Raw genomic sequence first — 23,107 nt, forward strand, 5'->3', positions numbered from 1 at the left:
AAAGACAAAAGAAAAACCTGTTTTTAAAATGAAGGTTTACAGTAACTTAATTAGTGTTTTGTTTGTGAACAAAGAAGTTCTTGCAACACGTAGAATTTCAAACTAAAAGATAGTTTAAGGATGTTTTTTCTTGTTAACACACATTGACTTGCATCCCTTCACAAACACCCCCCCCCCCACACACACACACACACACACCAACAGGTTGGCCATCCTCTTCAAGAGAGGGTGGGTACCATTTCTTTCAATGCTGTCTCCCTGTCTCCGGCAGGAGGTTGCCATGGAAACAGGGCTTGACTGGAAACAACAGGAAAGAAAGGAAGAAATCCGTTGCTCTGCCCACCTCTTCACCACTCCTCCTTTGTGTCCTTCGTTCAAAATGCCCCCCCTTTTCCTCTTTTTTTTCCGATTGCATTTCGAACTAATTGCAGGTTTTCCGTCGGGCTGCTGACCGTTCTGCATGTCTTAGTCTACAACAACAGTGGGAACCTTTTAAAGTAAAAGTCCAACTGAGTTAGAGAATTATTTCTGTGCCCACCCCCCCTCCATACATACACCCTCACGCTCCCTGCTGCCCCTCAGCTCAGTAATAACACCATGTCTGTTCAAAACTCAAGACCATTATTATGGACCATTACGGCCACAGTCTCAGCTGAGAGGGCAGAGTAGGTGAAGTCCTGATAGCTTAGAAAGGCAGCGGCTTTACCAGAGACAGGGAGGATGCAGACGCTGACAGGGAGATGTCTTATTTCATTTTTTTATTCATATACATACTAAACATCTATAGGATTTTTTTAAGATGGCATCCTTTATATTTTTTTCTAACTCAGTAAGCCTATTTAATACATCATCTTTCCGATAAAAGAGAAACTGATGGCTTTTCCGATGCTCCGTCTGTGTCCATGGAGACGGCAAAGAGATAATGGCTGAGATAGACGGTTGTCCAATGAAAAGTTCTCACATTTGTGCAGAAAATACGCCATAAGCACATGCAGCGAAACATCAAAATGCAGAAAATAGATGTTTTGAATCATTGTTTCATGCACTTTTGAGGTACCAGCCATGCTGATGCACCCCCCATATGTTTAGTATTCTCACAAACCTGCTTTATTACAAAGGGTTTCCGCAACTGCTGTAACAGCAGCCAAACGCTGCTCAGCCCAGCGTCTTATCTCTGTGGCTGGAGGTTGATATAGATTATGTTTCTGTGTGTTTGACTATGCAGCTCCCGGGTTCAGGGTAACGCTTGGCTGCTCTGTCCTGGAGCCGAGTGCTGTGCTTGTTAGACACAAGCGACTCAAAGCGCTAGAGCATTTAAACACATAGCAAGAAGTAAAAACACAATTAAATGAAACCAGTGGAAAGAAAGAAAAACGTGTGGCAGGTGATGAAATAAAAGATTACAATTAGACTCTTTCTAGTACAAACAATGTGATATGCCTTATAAGTTTACCGTTGCCGTGTCGTGTGTCAGACTCCTGTGTTTGTGTCCCATCCTCGCAGCACACACAGACCTCAACGGCCTGTCGCCAAGGCAGATCAAAAGTGACAGCGACGACGATGACCTGCCAAACGTCACCCTGGACAGTGTTAATGAGACCGGCTCCACGGCGCTGTCTATAGCCCGAGCTGTACAAGAGTGAGTATCATGATCGTACGCGAATGCTCCCACTTTTTCTCCTCTCTATGCCCAAACTGTATTTCTGCTGTTTGTGTCAAAATCTCTAATAAGAGGTGAAATTCTGTTAAAATAATGACCGTAAAATGTTATTGTTAAAACATCGATACATTTTAGTGAAAAAGAGAACTTTTGAAAAAGCATATAACCATACAGCAAAAAAGGGAAGGCATTCTTTTTTTTTGCTATATTAAAACTTTCTTCAAGCTAATCCATCCAGCCAAGACCCTAAGGAAGGGGAGGAGCCAAGTGGTGTACACACTGATGTTGCTTGGCAGCAGACAAAAAAAATATAAATCTAAAATATATTGCTGGCATAAATAATATTTTAAAACAAAGTCTGACATATTTTGTCCCTTATGGTTTCACATCAAAAAAGCCTTTAAAGCCCCATTCCGATGACAATTGTGTTTTTGGTGTTTTTAACATGTTCTTGTAGCATTTTTCTGATGATGGAAAACATATATAAATAAAATTAAGCTCCGAATTGCATTTCTTTGTACAAATTGTTGTGAATCGGGAGCAAACGATAAAATGGTGTGTGAAAAAAATTGTATTTGTGACAGAAAATACAACCAGTGGGGCACAAGCTCCCTACTCTGCTCTATTCTGATGCATCCACTTGTAGACAAATAGATCCATGAACATCTTTGTTTTCATCATCTGAGCTGACATCTGGATCAAAACAGATGGATCGCTCCAACATTGCTCGCCACTTTTGTGTCACTTGCACTATACGTAAGGGGTGTGAGGGGCTGGAAGGTAGCGGGAGAGCGTGTGAGTGGAGAACTCTCAACAATGAGGGAAGGGGGGCGGGGTTGCGTTATGCCAGCAGTCCCGATTACAATTCAGAGATGGATTTCTAATGAGACACTGCCACTCTACAGAAACTATGTCCTAGAAAACACAATTTAAAAGAAAAAAAAAAGAAGCATACTCTAATTAAAAAAACAAGCACCGTGTGTGCTTATAAAATAGAACAAAAGATGTCTTTAAAAAAAGTATTTCCTAATGAAACTTGAATATTGGGACTGGAATTGTTTTATTTCAATCAATCAAAACAATATATATATATATATATATATATATATATATATATATACATACATGGGTATGTCAAAACTAAGTAAGATATTTAGTAATAAATTGATTGAAAAATAAAAGAAGAAGAAAGAGGCTCATTCTTTTCTTACCTCAGTGAAATATATCAAAACCTGCGTGGCTGCCATGGTAATAGGTGATTTTTCTATAAAAGCTACTTCAGGGTTTTCTTTTTTTCTTTTTTTTTTGTCTTATCTGAAATAAAGGATCAGGCTTTAAAAAAAATGTAATAGATAATCTGGTTCCACTTCTCTTTTGGGCTGTAAAATATGAAGCACCCTCCTGCTGCTCAGGTGACGTCTGTGCTGAAGAGTAAAACTGTTTTCAGGAAGGAATTATGAATATGAGTAACTAATGAAAATCGGATAAGTGTATCGTTTGCTTCAAATGGTTTCTACTTTTTCTAAGAAAAATGATTTTCTCTCACAACTCCGAAGGTGGTAAAGAATTGAAGCTGCATGAGACAGATCCCATTTAACCCCAATAAAGCCCACTACCTCATAGAAATGACAGAAAATTCTTTTTTCTTTAATTAAGATGTTTTTTAAACCCTTGAATGAAATCCACACAATATCATGTTTTTATAGATATACATCGGTTATGACACTTTGAGTGATTTTGTACGTTTTTGTTCATAACTGAAAGTTTAAAATGCAAAAATATTGACTTGAGTGTTCAGGAAATAAAAAATCCTCTTATTTACCCACTGGCTCATATTTGATCCACACATTTTAACTCTATTATAATGAATTATTTAAACAAAAAAGTTGCCAGTTATCGTTTTTTCTTAATGAATAACAGCAGATGACTTGTTATGACCATAAAATTTTGAAATTTAGTGAACATTTTTCCCGCCAAAAGATGTTTTTGAGGTTTTATGGAGGCAGCCATTTTGAAATGAGCAGGAAGAGCTACTGCCTCTAGTGGAATGATGATGAACTACAGGGTTAAGATCTTTTTTTTTTTTTTTAAATAATCTTTCATCCTTTTATCTTTTCTTAAAATTCATATGAGGCCTAAACCTACATTCACACCACTCTCAGCAATGTGCTTTCAAGCTACTGCTTAAAATGGAAAGTCTACAAAATACACAAAGACATGTTTCAGCTGCTTCGGAAGCAGTTCTTCCTACTTTTCATCATTTAAAACTCGCACATTCACACGTAAATACACAGGTTTCTACAACCGTTTTAGTTAAACCAGGTTGAACTTTGACCAATAAGGGACTGTGATATGATAATGACGTTAAAAAAAAGATTGTTGTGCGTCTGACATATGGTGAAGTGTGCAGAAGGAGACTCACACACAGAGAGATAGTAACTATCTTTATTTGGTAACCAGCATGGGGTAACAAGGATTATAGTTTGGTGGTTGCAGTGTGGTTTCTAAAAAAAAAAAAAAAAAAATTGAAACAAATATATATTTCACAAATCTGCAAAAATCCGCTATGTAGATATAATAACACAAAACAGTTATTTGAATGAGTTACACAAGCACATAAGTTAGGATGCTTCATCATATCACCACTAGATGGCACTCCAAACCAAACTTGAGTCTTCTTTTGCTAATTCTTCAAAAACTTTTGTTGAAACTCAAACTAACATGTGCCAGTTAAACTTCACAATATAACTCAATTAACTCGATAAGAATAAGTGATCAACTATCTACATTCATGAGACGCACACCAGCCTCAACAACCCAGACAAATCACGTGAGCTCTCAAACCTCTGAGCTACGGAGCAAAGGTTTTGGAATATCACTCGGCACTCGAGTTACCTGACCACAATGAATGCTGGGTAATGTAGTTCCATAGAATAACAGGGAGTTTTCTATAACCGTATAGGATGGCATCCCTTTAAATTCACTGACGTGTCAACGGTTTGACAATTGATCATGAAGAAAAAATTGATAATTAAAGTTTGACACCAAGTTTTTCATATATTGGAGTGAAAGAAAAAGTCTGGAGCGAGATTTGTACCACTTTCACATTTCACACCAAGCTTCTTCCAGCTTCTGGTTGTAAACAGTAGAAAAGAAGAAGAAGAAGCCCCTCCCTGTTTGTACAGTGTGAGCATTAAGAGCTAAACGTGCGTTCTTGAATGCACGTCAAATGTCCGGTGTGTAGGCAGCTGTAGCTCACGTTCCTTGACCTTTTTTAAATAAATACTTCCTTGTCTAAATGTTCATGAATACAAAAACATTTTCTATCAAAGATAGATTGAATGAAACTTGATTCACCAAACTGTCTGTGAAGCTTAACTTTTTATTGACTCTACTTTACAAATGTACTCCTCCTCTAAAGGACCCTGTGAGCGTCCTGTCCTTTCCAGAGCATTCCAGCTAATAATGTTCTGATCAAAAGCAAGAGATCAGATATAAAATAAAGATTTAGCTCAGCCCTTTGCCTCTTTACTGCTGCCCAGAGAGGGGCCAAACTTTCCAAACTGGTCAGGCTTTTATGTGAACCGACTCTCTTCCTGATCCATCATTAGGCAAGGCGAAGACAAGCACAGCTCGCTTTGTTTTTTTGTTTTTTTTGTTGCTGGCATCCTGCATTAGACATCATTATATGATTTTGTTTTGTAAAACTCCATTTAGACCTAATGGTTGTAGTGGCAGCACGTTGTGTTTTTTTCCCAAAATCTCATTGTCGCTTTGGGCTATTCAGCAGAAGTGGAGGGTTGCACACAGGCACACTTATTGTGGGATTCAGGTTTCATTGCAGGTTATTGAAAGGGACAGGCGCGCCCCTGAGTGCCACACGTGGGCACCAATTGGCCAGAGGAGAACAGAGGTTGGCAGGACCCAACCTTACAGTGCCCAAGCCTTCGCGATGGAGATAAATCACCAGCCCGGCTTAGCAATATCCTGCCAATGCCCAGCCCACACACTCGCTTCAGTGTGCAAAGTGCAGACGGTGCTGTGTGGAAGCCTTCCTCCTGCAGGCTCTCGGTGTGCGTCTGAACAGAATATGTCTAGCACTAATCCTCCTGTTGATGTGCGTTCCGTACTGTATGTGTGCACGTGTCTCTGCACAGTGGACAGAACAGCTGGTTCCAGGGGGAGGTCAGCCATTGTCAACAGGAACACAGACTGGTGTGCTTGTTTTTGTCGAACGGAGCGCTTGTGTTGAGTTAAGTGCTGGTTTAGCCACAAAAAGAAGAAAGCTGGTTCCTGTTTTCACACCTCACATGCTATAGACATCCCTGTGACATGTAGCTCTACTTTGTGGCTGTTTTTTTTTTTTTCTTTCCGTTTGCACACAATGTGAGGCCGGAGAGAACAGCTTTGTATAGTTTGGCACACGTGCAGTCTTCCTGAGAGCATCAGAGAGGAGAGGTGCAAGGGTGGAGGATGGGAGTGCCTGCAGCCTCCAATCCAGGTATCCATATATAAATAAATGAGTGAAAGGCGAGAGAGTAAGCTTGTGTGTGTGTGAATGTATCATGCGCTTCCTGGGCAGCCTCCTCCATATTCATGTGTTTCCCTGGGGACGAGTGGATAGGCTATTGTGGGAGAGTGCAGCTGAGAGAGGAAGACAGAAGGAAAAGAGGTGTGTGTGTTGGGGGTAGGGGGTTGTGTCTCTGCTGAAGTCTGGCCGCTCCCCAGGGACCGAGGGGCTACGGAGCAGAGCAGGTGGAGGGGTGAGACTCCGGGTAAGATCCTCGGACAGGTACAGGAATGCCCAGTGGGCAGTCTCCCAGGGCACACACAGACTCCCTTTCCTGTTTTTCTTGATAATTTCATGTTTGTGTTTGAGAAGCAGCCAGCGCTGTTGCCGTCTCGGAGCTGGTGTTGTGACCCGGCTATCCGTGAGAAGTCAGAAAAAAATCAAGTGTTGTTTTCGAGAAAGCCCGGATACAGGTGACACATTCACTCCCTCCGCTTCCAGCCTTTCTGTGAGGGGAGGAAGAGGGGGAATAATGGGGCAGCAAAACAGAGGTCAGATCTGCCTGAAACCGCTCTCTGCTGATATTCAACGTTTCTCTGTTCTCCTGCGGGTGGAACCACCAAACACTCGTGCTGAGAACTCACCTTTGGGCTAAAGAGAAAACTCTAAAGATTCATTGTTCTCAAAGCTGTAATTTGGTCAAGTTCAGTCATGACATCCTTAGAACAATAAAGGATTTATTGTCTTTGTGATGATTTAAATGTCTTTTAGTAAAGGCCAATGTTAACCCATTGAGGCCTGTAGATGCAAATATGGAGCAAACCACTTTGGTTACAAAATTACCTTAATTTAGCATCAACATGAAATCAAAAAAATATATGATATTTTTTATAGCTGGAAATAAATTTAAGGGTCAAGGGATTAAAAACAGAACTGGTAATTTCAATAAAAAAAATGAAGAAGACAAACAAAAGAGACATAAATCTATAGATAGATATAACAAAATTTAAATTACAACTATAAATTTAAAATTACTTTTGTACAGTATCCACAAATACATGCAAATAATGCAATTATGATTACTATTGATTATAAATAGATATATTTGTACTTATACATGCAAAACAAGATACATTAGATCCATTCAATGTGAAAAGGATCATAAATAGTTTAGTAATTGCTTGACGGCAAACGTTCATTTACTTAACTATTTTATATATTTTTACTCATCATTTTACAGTTTGTAACTTTGTATAAAAATATTATACATGTCACAAGACAAGTGTCAAAATGGAACATTTAACTATAACATGTTTCATAGAATTTAAACTTTTTTAAAAATTATTTTTCCCTACGCAAGAATAACTCTAAGTTTCTTAAATTGTCAAATGTAACTTTTGTTTTTGTTCTAAACATTACTAATGTTGCAATACAAAAAAAGCCAATATTATACAAATCAAAACAACTCAAGAAATGAAATTTCAGCCCTTTTAAAAATGTTCCTCAAAGCATCATGGGAAATTTCTTCTTTTTCATTTCAGACTTGGTGATTTTGTTGAGTAGTTTTTTTTTAGCTTCCTTATTTACCTTTAAGGGATGTTGCAAAGAATCTGGAAACAACTTTTTTTTCAAGGAGGTTTATAAATACACTGAAATTAAAGAAAGATTCTCATTGTGAGCTGCAACAGCACAGCTGAACTCTTTTATTCCCATCTGGGGAGAAGTAGAGCAAAATGCACGAGTATAAATGTCAATAGCAATAACTGGTTTTGTGTGGTAGAGGCTTTGCAGAGGAATGTTGCAGAAACATAAATCAAACGTAGAAGACGGCTCGCCCCACAGTTCTTTATGTGTTCCAATACATGTTTACATTTATCATTTAAAGTAGGGCTGCACGGTATGAGGAAAACTTGTGAGTAATCAATATTGTGATAACACGACTTACGAATCATGAAAAAATGGCAAAACAAAATACAACTAAAACAGCCTTTCTACTTCACTGCAAAAGTTTTGTTTAAATAAAAGTCAGCACAACTTAGATTGTACTCAATAGGAGGAACCTTTAACATAAAAAAGCTCCATTTGATTGATCAATGACGAAAAGGAGTCCACTTTAAGTTGTTTTAGTATGTGTGTAAACAGTTATTTATCAGAGTTTACGGCATCTTTTGCAATATATATTGCAGGAGTGGGCAAACTATGGCCCAGGGGCCATAACCGCCCCCTAAAACCATTTAATTTAGCCCCAAACTAGAATTATATCTATTGATGATATTCATTTTCATTTTAATTCTGGTATTTACCCATAGATGGCGCACTATTAATACATTGGCCTTTGTTTAGGTGCAGAAAGTAATTCTGCATTCATGTGGTGTTGGAAGGTTTGTTCATTTTCTCAAGTTCACGTGTGTTTTGAGTTGGAAGGCCATTTGTCCGATCTTTCCAGCATCACACAAACGCAGCATTTTTCTATGTTTGCTGTTTTCCCTGAAGGACATCAACCCATTGGTACATTTTGCATTAAAATGGACACAAAAACCACAGTTTTGAAATAGAAACTCCAAAATGTTCTTTTTTATTGTATATCAATATTTTTTTTATTAAAATTAAAGACTGTTTTTGTCCAGATTCCATGCTATTTTTTTTTCTAATGAGGAGGGATTACTAAAAAAAAAAACTCAACGCATCTGATCTTGGTCTGGCCCTATTGTCAAATTTTTTAACAAAGCATTTGCCCATCCCTGGTTTATCAGATACGTTAATATCGCAATAACAATACATTTATTTATTTATGGTTTATTTAAAGCTTGTTATTTCATGAAATATTGTTTTTTTCACATTACTTTTTTTTGTTGGAAATAAGATATTTTGAAATAGTTGAGCCATTCTCCGACATAATTGAGTTAACAGTCCAACATTCAGTCAATCGTCAGATTTGCATTTCTCTCTTTGACTCTCTTCCATTGAAAAACAGTGACCTGCTGCTCCCCCTCATGCTCGCGTGGGCATTGAGGTCGTCATGGTTACAGGGTGGTTCCCATCGTATCGTTGGTGGTTGGATGTGTGCGTCAATATGTCCTTGGGCCAGACACTGAACTCCTTGTTTCCCAGATGCATTCATCGCAGTCTGACAGATTAGCGCTCGGTAGGATGATCCAGAGATCCTGTTTGGGAAAGTGCAGCCGGACTTTTTACAGTAAAAACATCTTGACTAATCATCTAGTTTAGAAAAAGTTGTTAAATAAATGCTGAAGTCTCACTGTGTTTAACGTTTTTGTACTTTTTCCCCTCTTCTCATGTGATATCCTTCAGGGATCAGTAATAAATAATCTTGAACTTTTGAATTTTTTTAACGGTTTAAAAATACACTTGCATTATTCTAGACCAGGGGTCTGGAACCTTTAACACATGGTCAATTTCTTACTGACTACAACCCAGCAGAAGCCATAAGGTCTTACTTCACCCCTTAGACAAATACCATGCTGATTTGTGTTTAAGTTGCTCTTACTATTAATATTGATATAGATGAACTGTTGGCTTTTTTTTGGCATTAAAGGGCTTTTTTTTAAGTTTTTCAGAGTAAACGATATCCATATAAATGATCATATATTACCTTTGGAACACTAAAAAAACTAAATATGTATGAAATATAAGTTATTTTTGCAGATTCTTTTCATACCCGGTAGTAAAACAACTAAATCTATGAGGCTCCGCCTTTAGCTCCCTGAGGGTGTCGCCCACTTCAAGCGAAGCTAGCTGATCACCGCTAGCTGGAGCTGCTAGCTTTGTGGAGAAAGTGTTTGTGTTAGCCTGGTAGCCGGAGCAGACTCTTCCTGGCAGGGGGAGTTCTCACCTTGTGACATCAGCATGTGAGGACCTGCTCGTTTTCATGTAGGGCTGCTGTTGAGAGTGCAGGTTTTTAGAGGATTACTCAGAAATGTGTGAACGGATCAAAATACAGCTTTTGGGGTTTTTTATAGTGAAGAATACACATTATAATGGACTCAAAGGCTCAAAATGTTTTTTCATTGTCTGGCCCCTTTAATAAAACACAAATGTGCAGTTTTTTCCAAATATGAAATAACTTTTGACAGACGTTCACATGACTTCCTTTCAAAATAATTATATAATCCACATAGGATCATCTCAATGCAGCAAATGTTGTCATAAATTAGCAGGAAAAAAAAAAAAAAAATAGCCAGAAATTCATACATTTAAATTACCATAGTTTTGAACCATCATGCACACTTGAAATCCTTGATTTTTTTTTTCAAAAGTAGGAATTCCACTTCAATGTCCAGCATGCCCTCTTTATGAATTATGGTTGTACTTAATGATCTCTAATTGATTTTTCTGTGAAGCATGGAGCTCTAAAATTGGTCAATTTCGTCGAAGCCGCTTTTCTCCTTTAGAATCTACTGGAATCACGTTGAGCGTCTTAACGGTCAAAAATTTGCAGTATGTTAAAGATTTTGTGTTTAAGCTTCACTGGCGACGCCTCAGGTGTTAAAGGGTTAAATACCAATGTTGCATCAGATGTGATTTATGATGCTTCGTGCTGGACGCTTTCGCTCTAAAACTGTCCTAAATTATGTCATAATCCTGACGTGGCTCCACGAGTGAAGTCAGAAAGTAAACATCCGCCTCATCTGTTCGGTGTCTGAGCTTTGAGTGTTTCCATTTTGAATCCTGGCTCTCCTCTTCATTTTCCGGGGTGCACTCTTAGTCTCACTCACACAGATGAAACATTTTTCTGAAAACCTTATAATTTGCTGGAGATTTGAGAGAAAACAGTTAGGAGCTGGGCTTCACCACATACCTGACTGTGCAGGTTCAGATTGATAGTTTTAAAGCACATGTCAAAGTCAAGGCCCGGGGGCCAGATCCGGCCCTCTGGGTAAAAATATCCGGCCCACCAGATCATTTTATTTTATTGTTATTAATGGCCCAATGTTATCTTGCGCTTATTTCTAAGTTGTATAATTTTGACAAAATATATTTTTATGGAGAATAAAATACTGAAAGTTATTGAATGTTTAAATTGATTTATTCTGGAATAATATTCCTCCCTTTTTATTATTCATAATTACTTTAAAAAGTTTTAAACTTTTGAAAACTGGCATTATGTCAGACTCTTTTAGAGTTTAGCTAATATTTTAGCTGTTTTGGCTAATTTAGGCTTTTTTCACTTTTTTTAGACTATTTTGAAGTTTAGCTATTTTTTCAGCTATATGCCAGCTATTTTGGCTAATTTGGGCTTTTTTGTTTGTTTTTTAGGCTATTTTGGAATTTAGCTAATGTTTCAGCTACATGATAGCTGTTTTTTTTTCTAATTTAGGCTTTTAAAAAGTTTTTCTGGCTGTTTTGTAGTTAGGCGAATATTTACACGGTAGCTGTTTTGACTAGTTTAAGCTTTTTTTCCTTTTGGGGGCTAAATTCGAAGTTTAGCTATTTTTAGCAACATGCTACCTGTTTTGGCTAACCTACGTTTTTTGGTTGATGTAGTTTTTTAGGCTAATTTAGCAATTTGCTTCACCGTTTTAAGCTATCAGCTTCAACGTTTTCAGCTATCAATTTCATCATCTTCAGTGGCCAAATTCAGCTTACAGCATTCACACTAGCATTATCGCAGGTAATGCTATATATCTAGTTCATAATTATGTTAAAAAGTTACGGTCTTAAAGTTTTAAAAATGAAGATTTAGTGTGTTCAATAAATGTTTATCCTGTTTGGGCAGCGGCCTAAGGTGTGTTTTGGATTTTGGCCCCTTGTGCGATTGAGTTTGACACCCCTGCCTTAAAGTAACAGGTGATTGGCCGATTTCTGTTTTTCCGTGCAGCGGCGAGTGTTACTTTGACGGCGAGCATGTGAGTCTGCAGTTGACGGATCATCCTTCAGTGTGTGAGACACAGACAGGAAGTGGGTTGTGTGCAGGAGACAGTTCAGTGGAAGGGCCCGTCTGGCAGCCCGTGCTCTTCTTTCAGTCACCCCCTCCCCGTAGTGGTAGCGGGGCCTGTTCAGCCTCCTACCTGCTTCTCAGCGTCAGCTGCAGACCTCAGAGATATTTCCACTGATATCACAAGTAAACAGAGATCTTCTTGTTTTGACTTTCTGCCATGGAGCTGCTGTCCTGTCATTTTTGCTGTTTGCTACAGTCATATGTTGCATAAAGTGTGCTCACTGTTCAACAGACTTTAATCTGCTAAAATCTTTCGACATTTATTTTCAGCTATACACTTGGGGCAATTTAATATTCTGGAAAGAGGTGAATTTGTGAGAAACTTCACAAAGAAATTAGAAAAAGAGAAAACATTACACTAATGCTTTCTGATAAAGAAAAAAGCAATATTTTAATCTTGGTCAACGTCTGAACAACTAAGCTGCTTTGCTACTTCCTGGTCAGCGCTCCACGTTGGAACTGCACTGCCATCTACTGGCGGGTTGCTGCTCTGCAAGTCTCTTCTACAACACTGAGTCCAAAGCTGCTTTTCAAAAAAACATTTAACTCCTAAATCAAACACAGAATTATCATTTTCACTTTAGTGGTAAATTAATGTACAATTTCATCACATGTTGACATGTTTATTTGCCTTTTTTGTGTTACTTTTTTATGCAATAATCCAGCCCTGGTTTGTTCTGCTGTGACACATTTCCTGATCATTTTATTTGGCTAAATGTTTTAACAATTACTAACTTTGATGTTTTTTTTTTTTTTTTTCTGAACTACATTTTTGGGGGTCTTACTTCTTTAAAATTGCTCATTCACATCACATTTTTAAAGGTTTGAATATTAGGCATTTGATCACATCAGCTTGTGAAATGCAAAACAATAATTTAATTAAAATATTTAGCTCTTTTGTAAAGTTATAGCATACGCTTTAAAGTTTTTTTTAGTTTCTGATGCTTAAAAAAGATTAAAATAATGTTTTTAGGTCTTAATAAATGTGGCATTCACAGCAGAACCTGAACTTTTTTGAACAAGACCTCAAATGTAAAAAAATGTAAATTAAGAAAAATAAGTTCTCTCTCTCAATCAGTATGCAAAAGACTTTTTGTTTGCTTATTTTAAACCAAAAAAATTCTATATTATATTTTTCAATAATTGTTCAAGGTTTAATCCATTTAGATTTCTTTATTGTTGTTCTACCTTGATTTTTCATAATTTATTGTATAAATCATGAGAAATAGATCACCACTGCGTTATCAAATATAAGGTTATGAAAAATACATTTTATGAAATAGCTTTGATTTGTGAAAATGTCTGGATACCAAGGTACAGTAATTGGAACATGCAAAGTTCTTGTTAACTGTTGGGATTGGAAAAGAAAAACCTTTTGCCTCTACTTTTGAAAATCTAAAAATCACTAATACTGTCAGCCTGACAGTCCATACTTGACTCAATTGCTTGTTAGTTTTGTCATTTTTATTTTGTTTTTTGTTCAATCTGTATTTTCAGTTTGATTGGTGTTTTTAGTCGATTTGTAAAGGATTTTTGGGCAAAGGAATGAACTTGAAATTGTGCAAAATAATGCTAAACAGAAGAATATTGCAAAGTTTTTATTTTTAGAGTAAATTAATGCATATTATTTTTATATTTAAAAATGAGATGTTTTTTGTTGTTAGATTAAAAAAACTAATAAATTATATCAACCAATTAAAATTTTCTTTTAAGTATATATTTTTAACTTTATCTTGTGTTAAACGTTAGTTGGATTAAAAAAGATTAGAATAATAATAAAAAAAATGGTAACCTTCAATTAGCTGACGTTTTCCCTCATGCTCCTCCTCTTTTTCTCTTTCAGCTCTATGTCTCCATTCAGTATTGAAAGCATCCGACGCCCCCGGAGGTCCGAGTCACCAGACTCCAAAAAGAGAAGAATCCACAGATGTGACTTTGAGGGCTGCAATAAAGTTTACACCAAAAGCTCACATTTAAAAGCACACCGGAGGACACACACAGGTCAGTGGGAGTGGCTTTGTGTCATTTTACTGGTTGAATCGAGTCCAAACAACCGACAATAACATCTTAAAAAAAAGTAACGTGACATTTTATTTTACATTGCTGTGAGTCACTAAAAATAAAGCAAGAATAAAAATGGAAAATACACCAGAAGATAACATAATATGAAGAGAAATATATTCTAAATACAATTTTAACTTTTTAACTAAATGTTGTCATAAATCACACCTGAATTTAATTCTTTATTAGACTTATTTGACTTCAAATTAATACCAGTTTATCAACAGTGCCTATTATTAAGGCAACACCACCCTCTACTGGCAGGTAAAAGGAACTACCAAGAAAATAATTTTCCTCAAACAAATCTGACAGTGTGATTGAGTATTGACAATCATAATGAGGATTTTTATGTTTTTGTAACTGAAATGTCTTGTAATAATACAACTTTTCAGCATTATTTTTCCTGGCTTATTTTTTATAAGGAGAAATCAGATAAATGTGGTTAGAAAGTGAAAATTCCCGTATAAAAACATGCTACCAAATAAAAAAAAAAGTTAGAGAAAGCTACGGAAAAACTGTTTATTTTCATTAATTATTGCTTCAATTTTTTGATGACTTTTAATGACTTGAGCGATTGAACCCTTTAAGAGTTCCAGTCCAGCAGGATGAAGGTGAAAAATTCATATCATTTAGAAAGTTTCATGATTTTTCCTTTCTGTCGAAGGTTGGGTTAAGCAACAGATTTTAGGTCAGACTTTCACTTGTCCAGCAGCCTTTTTAAGTAAATCCCCTTTTTTTCCTTTTGCTTTCACGATGTGCACTCATTCAAACCCATGAAAAAGACTGCAGCGCGTCTTCCAACAAAGGATGTTGCCCATGGCACATTAGTGTACGTCAACACTAGAGTGGTTATATATGAAGTAGAAAAGCTACAGAATAAGCCTGATACAGACATAAAATATACACTTTTAGAAGTAAAAAACAACGAAGATATTCATTTTTTTTATTGTTTTCCTTTTACATTATAAATACATCTTTTTTCTTTTCTACAAACATTTCCTTAAGCAAAGACAATGTTGGTGTAAAGCTTTTGTTTCCTCAGAAAGCTTTTTTCCCTTTCAGCTAAGAATACACATAGAAAAAAAACAAATATTTTACACTAATTTCCCTGGTTGGAATATTTTTTATATTTTAACTGTCGAATTTTGTTTGCAATTTTGGGGTCGCGTATAAAAAACTTTGAAACGTACACATTTTAAACTAAATTTTGTATTTTTTTTTTTTTTTTTGTTATTCATTGAAAATATCTTTAAAATCTGTAAAATCCCAAAGACATTGTAATGTTAACGTCACATTAAATTGTAATGTATCTCATAAAAAAAACAAACAAACTTGCATTTGATCTGATCAGAACTAGATTACATAACTATGCAAAACTGTAAAACGAGATTACTAAGTAGAGGTGGGATTATATAAATTCACTTCTTCCCACTCTTTTTCAAGCAATCAATCAAACTCTACTTGACTTTAGTAAATTCTTACTATATTTAATCAATCAAATGTGACATAAGTGTGTCTTTGTTTTTCTTTTTTTGTTTTCTATTTTCTAATCAATGCATTTCATTATTCTTGTAATGAGTTTGACAAATGTGTATTTTGTCCTGCATTTTTCACAATCTATGCTTGAAATCAATCAATCAATCTTAGTCTACTTGAAAAGTGTGACCGGCCTGAACTTTTTAAGGACATTATTAGGGTTCACATTTGTGCTTATTTGAACTTCTTGCAAATTAAGTTAATAAATTTAGCAAAATATTTTACTTCATTAAATTGTAATTGAGAGTTGCAAAACGTTTTGCAAATTTAGCAAAAATAAATAAATACATGAATAACATTGCTGTCATCTAGTGCTTAAATCTAGACATTAAAGTCCAACTCTGAACATCTTTTGATCTGTTTTTAGAGCATTTCCGGCGGTCTTTTAATTACAATTATGCAGTTTTTAGCCAATTTTTTTTTTAATTTGAGTCGTTTTCTAGGACATATTTCTGAAGAGCAACATCAGTTTGTTAGAAATTCACCTTCGAGTTGTGGGCGGGACTGTTGGTGCATAGTAAGCCCGCCCTGACTTCCTATCATCTCTTTGTTCAGCCCCTCACAACCTCAACCTAACATTACCGGTGCTCAAAAATGGGGAGCAACATCGAAACTATCCAGACTCACAACTTTAGCTCAGACGAGGAAAACAAAGATGGGTGCATCAGAATGGAGTGGAGCATTTTTTCATCTGCTCCTGATCCAGAAGGATTTGAATAAAGTAATACTATTTGGAGTTCTTGATATTTGTTATCCAACATGAGAAAAAACGCCACAATAACATGTTAGAAACACCAAAAACACAACTTTGTGTGTTTTTAAGATGTATAATTACATTTACAGAAAGTGAAACTTGATCAGATAAACGTGTTCTGAGAACGAGTTCCTTCTGACCTGCAGCAGGTCGGGAATCTCATAAAAATGAGTCCTGCTTTGTAAATCTGTCTTTGTGGTCTGCTGGTTCTTATTAGGAATTATGGTTGAAGACTTTAGGGAGGGAAGATGTACCTTTGTTTTTTTTTTTTTTGTTTTTTAAATCATCCTGTTCAGAAATGCTGATCTGGAACTGTTTCAACAAAATCTCCGAGGGGTTTTTATAGCTGGAGAGGAGGTAACATTAGGAATCTTACCTAATGGAGTCATGAATTTAAGAAATAAAACATTCTAGAAGGCATCAAAGCTCCCCTTTAATAGCACTGAGTTAAAAACTGAACACAGGTATAAATCTACACCTTTTTGACATTTGTTCAACCATTATCTGCAAAAACACTCAAATGAGTGCACATTAGGAGTATTTCATGAGTGAATAATATGCTTGGTGCATGACTGAAGGAGGAGTAGAGTGGAACCACCAGAGGAATAAAAACTGTTTCCCGCCTTCCTTCTCCAGGGGAAAAGCCATACAAATGCACCTGGGACGGCTGCACCTGGAAGTTCGCCCGCTCCGACGAGCTGACGCGGCATTACAGAAAGCACACCGGAGTGAAACCCTTCAAGTGCGCAGACTGTGACCGCAGCTTCTCCAGATCCGACCACCTGGCCCTGCACAGACGGAGACACATGCTGGTGTGAGCCACACAGAGCAGCTCAAAGAGGGTCGCGGCAAAAACAAAAACACAAAAGAGAGACACAAAACACGCATGTACGTACGCACGCACGCAGCCAGGCAGGCAGCCCGGGGAGCGGGATCTCCCCGTGAATGTTTTCAGCTGGCCTGGATCCCCACAATCACACACACACATATACAGCCATCTTTTCTAAGGAGATGGACGAAGGTGCACAGAGCTTACGGAGCAGAAAACAGGGTCACTTCTGGATCCTCTGGCTTTTCAAGATAGACGCAGAAGGATCTTTTATTGTCGATGTTTGAAATATAATAGGGAACTCTTTAAAAAGCACTGTTTGTTAATGTTTTGCTTGGATTTTTAAGATGAAGTCGCACTCTATTTGTACTCATGCAGACAAACGTGTTTGTTTGTGGACACACTTTCCTTTCATTGTTGTTAAGGCTGCTGCTTCTGCAGCATTCATAATGTGAAGGACCCTGTTGGGAGGTTTCCTGTCAGAACAGGAAGGAGCTGGACCTGGAGCGGATCACAGGATCACATCTTGGGCACAGTTGGAATTATGATTTTTTTTCCTTGCATTTCCTCCAAGTGACCAGTAGAGGGTACTATTTCTTCATGGATGGATTCTTTTTTTTTTTTTTTTTTAACCCATTTTTTTCAATAATCTGCTGGAATATCCGTGACGCCCCCTACACAAGCTAACTTAAAAAAGCTCAACCAGAAGACAGTAAGGAACTGTTTGAGTCACAGCCTGGAAGGATCAACCTCATCAGCATCCTCTGCAATCATCGCACACCAGCAACAGCGCTTCAGGATCCTCCTCACACGGGCACACGCATCTTTCTTTTTCACGTTTCATAATTTGCTACAGAAGAAAAAGAAACAAAAAACTTTTGTTGTGTATTTTGAGCTGTGATTAGCAATCAGTAAAGTGCAATCTTAAAGATAAATGTACTTTCATGAATCTTGCTTTTTGGTTCTTAAATGCCTGTTTATTGCTTATGTTTGACGAATACACCTCCCCTCATGTAGAGCCAATTTCAAAACAATCAGATTTTTTTTTTTTTTTAAATAAGGCACCTTAGAGATCTTCATCCTTATTTTTGAGGAGCACAACAAGCAGCCGAAGCGTTCCAGGACAGAAGAGCAATACAACCGTAACTAAAGTGCTGAGCTGGAGCCTCCTCATTGGCCCTCTGGTTGATGTCAAAATCCGAGGAGGGGTTTCCATCTCATTGGCTGTATATGAGAACTGGACTGGTGTTCCAAACAGGAAGTGGTTCCAAGAAGACAAATTCCCATAGAATTCTATTGAGAAATAAATAGCTAAAACTCAGTGATTCCATTTGTCAGAACAACCTTTCTTGCCCCGATACATTTTTAACATCCATCTTCTTCCACTCATCCCAGCCCGGGTCACGGGGTCAGTTTAAGCAATGATACCCAGACTTCCTTGTCCCTGGCCACTTCCTCCAGCTCCTCTGGGGGGACCCCAAAGCATTCCCACCACCACTAAGTCTGAGGCTATGGTTCTTGAGATGTAGTTTGGCCTCTCTGGATGGGTGGAGTCCTCCTGCCCCAAGTGGAGGAGTTCAAGTATCTTGGGGTTTGGTCATGAGTGAGGGAAGAGTATGAGATTGGCAGGTGGATTGGACTACTGTTATGTTGTGGTGAAGAGAGAGCTGAGCCAGAAATAAAAGCTCTCAATTTACCGGTTGATTTTCATTCCAGTACTCACCCATAGTCATAAGATCTGGGTCGTGACCGAAAGAACGAGGCCCTCATTACTAACGGCTAAAATTAGGTTGGCTGACCGCTCCTTTAGAGATAGAATGAGAAGCTTGGTCACCCGGAGAGAGCTCGAAGTAGAGCCTCTTCTCCTCCTCATTGAGAGGAGCCAGGTGACTCGGGTGGTCCAGATGCCTCCTGGACGCCTCCTTGTGGAGGTGTTCTGGCCATATCCCACTCCAGCTAAAACCAGTTCTTGCTAATCCTATTTTTTCAATCAGAGGCCTCAATCAAAACATTTAGTTGACTGATTCTCACAAGTCTGCCTTCAAGTGGTCGGGGGTGTGGCCTTTCACTCCTGATTGGTGAAAGTGGTTGCCATAGAAATGGTGACTTAGACCATCTTGGACCAATCACAGCTTATGCTACGGTCACGCCGCATCGGCAGAATCTTCAAGATTTCAGGCCGCCGCCCAATTTTTTTGAACATCGTGGTCATGAATATAGACGTGGCCGTCAAGCGTCCAGAATTCCCCTGGGGTACTGATTGGCCGGCAGCCGGTGGCAATGATACGGACGGCTGTCTCCAGGGACATTTATGCATCATCCAATCAGAGCTGCTGTAGCCGCCCAGTTGCTCGATTTTGTGATGGTGTCATCCCCTCCTGTCACTGGAATGCCACCATGTGACTTTTAGAGAAAAATTGTCCGGTTGCTGTAAACTTTTAACTCTATTTTAAAACCTCCAGCATAGTACGTTATAATGCAAATGCGACAATCTGCCAAATTTACTAAAAAACTTACATGTGGGTCTCTGCTTGGGGACATTTTAGCCTTTCTGACGATTTCTGGTTCCAACATGGCGACTGACTTGACTTCATTTTGTTGGAATCGCTGAGTGATGTCACACTCACTCGGTCCAGTTCTCATATACAGTCCCATCTCTGTCCCCCTCTGATGTGGTTCCCTTCACACTTTCACACATGTTCTTGTTTGTCAAATACAAAGAAAAACACCTCCTCACACAAATCCCAACATCTACTGATTACAATCTGATCAAAAACATATGTTAAAATAAAACACTTAGATACGCAAATATTAATAAAACACAAGTGTGTACCAAGTTCCACATCTATCCTGTGTAATATTCAGAAGATTGCTTGGTGTTAATCAGGGAATTAGACTCAAAGTGTGTTTTTATAGTCCTCATTACAGACATTTATGCGGGTGTTTCTGGTGCTCTTTCAGCTTCATAAAAGCTTCAGACAGAAAGGATCAGGCCAACCAACCATTTTTGAACGCTCTGCCAAATGCATAGATTGGACAGAAGCCAGCAAAAAGGAACACTTTGATTATGGTACCTTGAAATCCGTATACACTAATACACACACACACGTACAGACACACACAAGCATGCTTTTGACAGTTAAGATCAGCCAAATCCAAGGAGGTCCGCACATCATTCTCTTCAGAAGGATGTTCTCACTATTTATGGATTTCCTTTCATTACAACCGGTTGTATTATCATTTTGGTAAAAGCATATCAGCACCTTCTTGTTTGTTTGTTTGTTTATGTATTTTTCCAGATAATTTTATTTTAGATGTCAATTTATTAGCAAATAATCATCCTTTTATCATCCATTTAATGTATTAAGACGTGTTTTGATCGAGTCGCACTCGATGGTTGCTTATAATTCTCTTTTCTGTACAAAAAAATTTTGAAAAATGATCTTTTTGTTGTAATATATGTGATAGTGGAGATTAAAAGCTATTAAAGAAAAAGTTCTACAACCTGTAAATACATTGGAAAAATAGGGCTTTTGATTAGCAGATGCAGGAATCACAATTTATACGTGTAAAGTCTTTTCAGAGACTGTAATTTATCTAATTTGATAAACAGTAAAAAAGGGGCTAAATGTTTATTCCTATAAATTAACATGGATTTTTTTCCATCTTTTTTGCATTTTTTTAGATCTTTTTTTGTTTGAGGCTAAATCAGTGTTTGCTATAATCAAAAAATAATAATTTCTACACATTGAAAGGTGATCGATCCCCAGTGTGTTTTTGTTCTATCCACACAAGTATTTTTTCACAAACCAAGCACATATCAGCAGCACGTGTACTTCTGTATTCAGTATATGATGCATGCTTGCCTTAAAAAAAAAAAAAAAACAGGTTAACGACAAATTCAATTAGACTTGAAGGTGGCGTCTCCACAGGACAGGGTGGATTGTATTTCCCTACCGCAACTTTCCTTGTTTTTTTTGGTCATTGTTTAAAGCATAATTTTGTTATGGTAACCAGGGTCAAAGTTATGCAATAATAAATGAATAGTGCCTCATATCACAAACTTGTAATATCGCCTGCTCTGTGCAGAGTTTTGATTCCAACATGTCAAATCCTGCATTTGAAACAACAATAAAAAAAAATAGTGAATTTCGGACATAAAAATAAAGAAAAGCACAGACTAAAATATGCAAGTGGGACCTCGAACATTGTTTTTTTTTTTCTTTTTTTTTCGCACTGAGCCTTATACCATTATGTCCAAACGCCACAAATCCTCCCTTCATGCTTGTTTCGCTTGACATTGTTCCTTTGCTTGCAATAAGTCACCTCATTTACGGGGAATCCGACGAAGGCCTCTGGGTGTGTCAGCTTTAGCAGGTTAGCTTAACACGACGTGGAAGAAAATCAGGATCCTTGTTCAGGAATCGGCACATTTGTTACTGACCTTAAACCTCCTCTGACTTTGTTCAATATTTGACTTTTTTTTGTGTGTAACATCTGCGGTTAATTTTTACTGGTTTTTTGAAAGTTTAAGTAGTGAAGCCAATGCCTATGTTTCAAGTTTGCTGATATTCCGTACGGTAATCGTTGTTTCTGTATTTATGTAAAGTGAGTGTAGTGTAAATATATTCAGATCTTTTCATTCTTGCCGTTACTAATTGTGATATTGCTCAGCATTTCTTCAAAAAGGGAGTCATGGAATTCCACATCTGTAAAAGATAAATGATATTTTTCAAATCCTAAAAAAGTGTTTTTCTTTTCAGCTTTTTTTTTTTTTTTTTTCAAAAAGTTGTTTAAGTATCAAGTCAGTGTTTTTGCCTTTTTCTCTGTATTTTTCATATGGATGGAGCTGTGAAATTAAAATAAGTGCAAGCATAAACATGTATATTGATATGAATGGAGGCATGAAGGTTAATAAAGTTGCATTTTGTATGTAACAGACTAGGATGGAGCTATGACTGAGGATGAAGGCGAGTCGGATCAGATTCAATCGTGGTCAAAACTCACATTTTCACATAGGAACCTTCACATACTGGAACAGAGTTATGAGACACACTTTGTTTCTGTGTCTATAAAAAACATTTCCAAATGATGATAATACATTTTATATCAATAAAGTTTTAAAATAGCATTTGAATGAATGAAATCTAGGTTAATAAAATCAAATTATTGTACGATAATCTTGTTAGGTGCTAAACACGGTGGGGTGAGGTGATGATTGGGACTTATTTTACAACTAATTTAGCGTGCCGTTTTTTAAAATCACCAAATATTAGAGGTGGGCAAAGTGGCAAAAAAAAATTAAATCTAATGATCTTACTTAAGTAAGAGTAAAAGTAGTAATCCAGAGAACAATTACAAAATGACGTAATAAACAACACATCTAACCTATGGTCTAGAATTTATTTACATACACCCAGTTTATAAAAATGTGTCACTTTACAACCAAAGTTGTATTCAAAAAAAGGCAAAATAACACCAATTGTCGTGTTTAATTGTGTCACGGTTTGGATAATTTCTTGGTTCAATAAAAAGTAAAAAAAAGAAACACAGGAAAAAACAAGAAGATAAAAGCCTAAAATTACTTTTTTTTAAAAGCTTTAAAACATACATTTGAAAAAACATCAAGTTCTTCAAAGCATAAATACACACTCACACATCTTTTAACTTTGAGCATGAACAGAAATATAAAAACCTGAAATATTACATCTACATGTCAGGAGACCAAATTTATTTAAAAAAAAAAATGAGGGAAAATAATGATCAATATGCAATTTTGTTATAAAAGCCAATCTGAA

General features: G+C 37.1%; 1 protein-coding gene across 1 annotated transcript in view; it reads left to right on the top strand.

The window, feature by feature from the left end:
* klf12b (Kruppel-like factor 12b) overlaps positions 1-22,901 on the top strand; it is a 60,929-nt gene extending 38,028 nt beyond the window's left edge. Inside the window, exons 4-6 of the mRNA XM_024286780.2 lie at positions 1,504-1,639; positions 13,973-14,130; positions 17,117-22,901. Of these exons, the coding sequence (XP_024142548.1) occupies positions 1,504-1,639; positions 13,973-14,130; positions 17,117-17,298 (476 nt within the window). The 3' untranslated portion in view covers positions 17,299-22,901. The remainder of the gene's footprint in view (positions 1-1,503; positions 1,640-13,972; positions 14,131-17,116) is intronic.
* The last annotated feature ends 206 nt before the right edge of the window (positions 22,902-23,107 follow it).

The sequence above is a fragment of the Oryzias melastigma genome, linkage group LG21, assembly GCF_002922805.2.
Source record: "Oryzias melastigma strain HK-1 linkage group LG21, ASM292280v2, whole genome shotgun sequence".
Classification (NCBI taxonomy): Eukaryota; Metazoa; Chordata; class Actinopteri; order Beloniformes; family Adrianichthyidae; genus Oryzias; species Oryzias melastigma.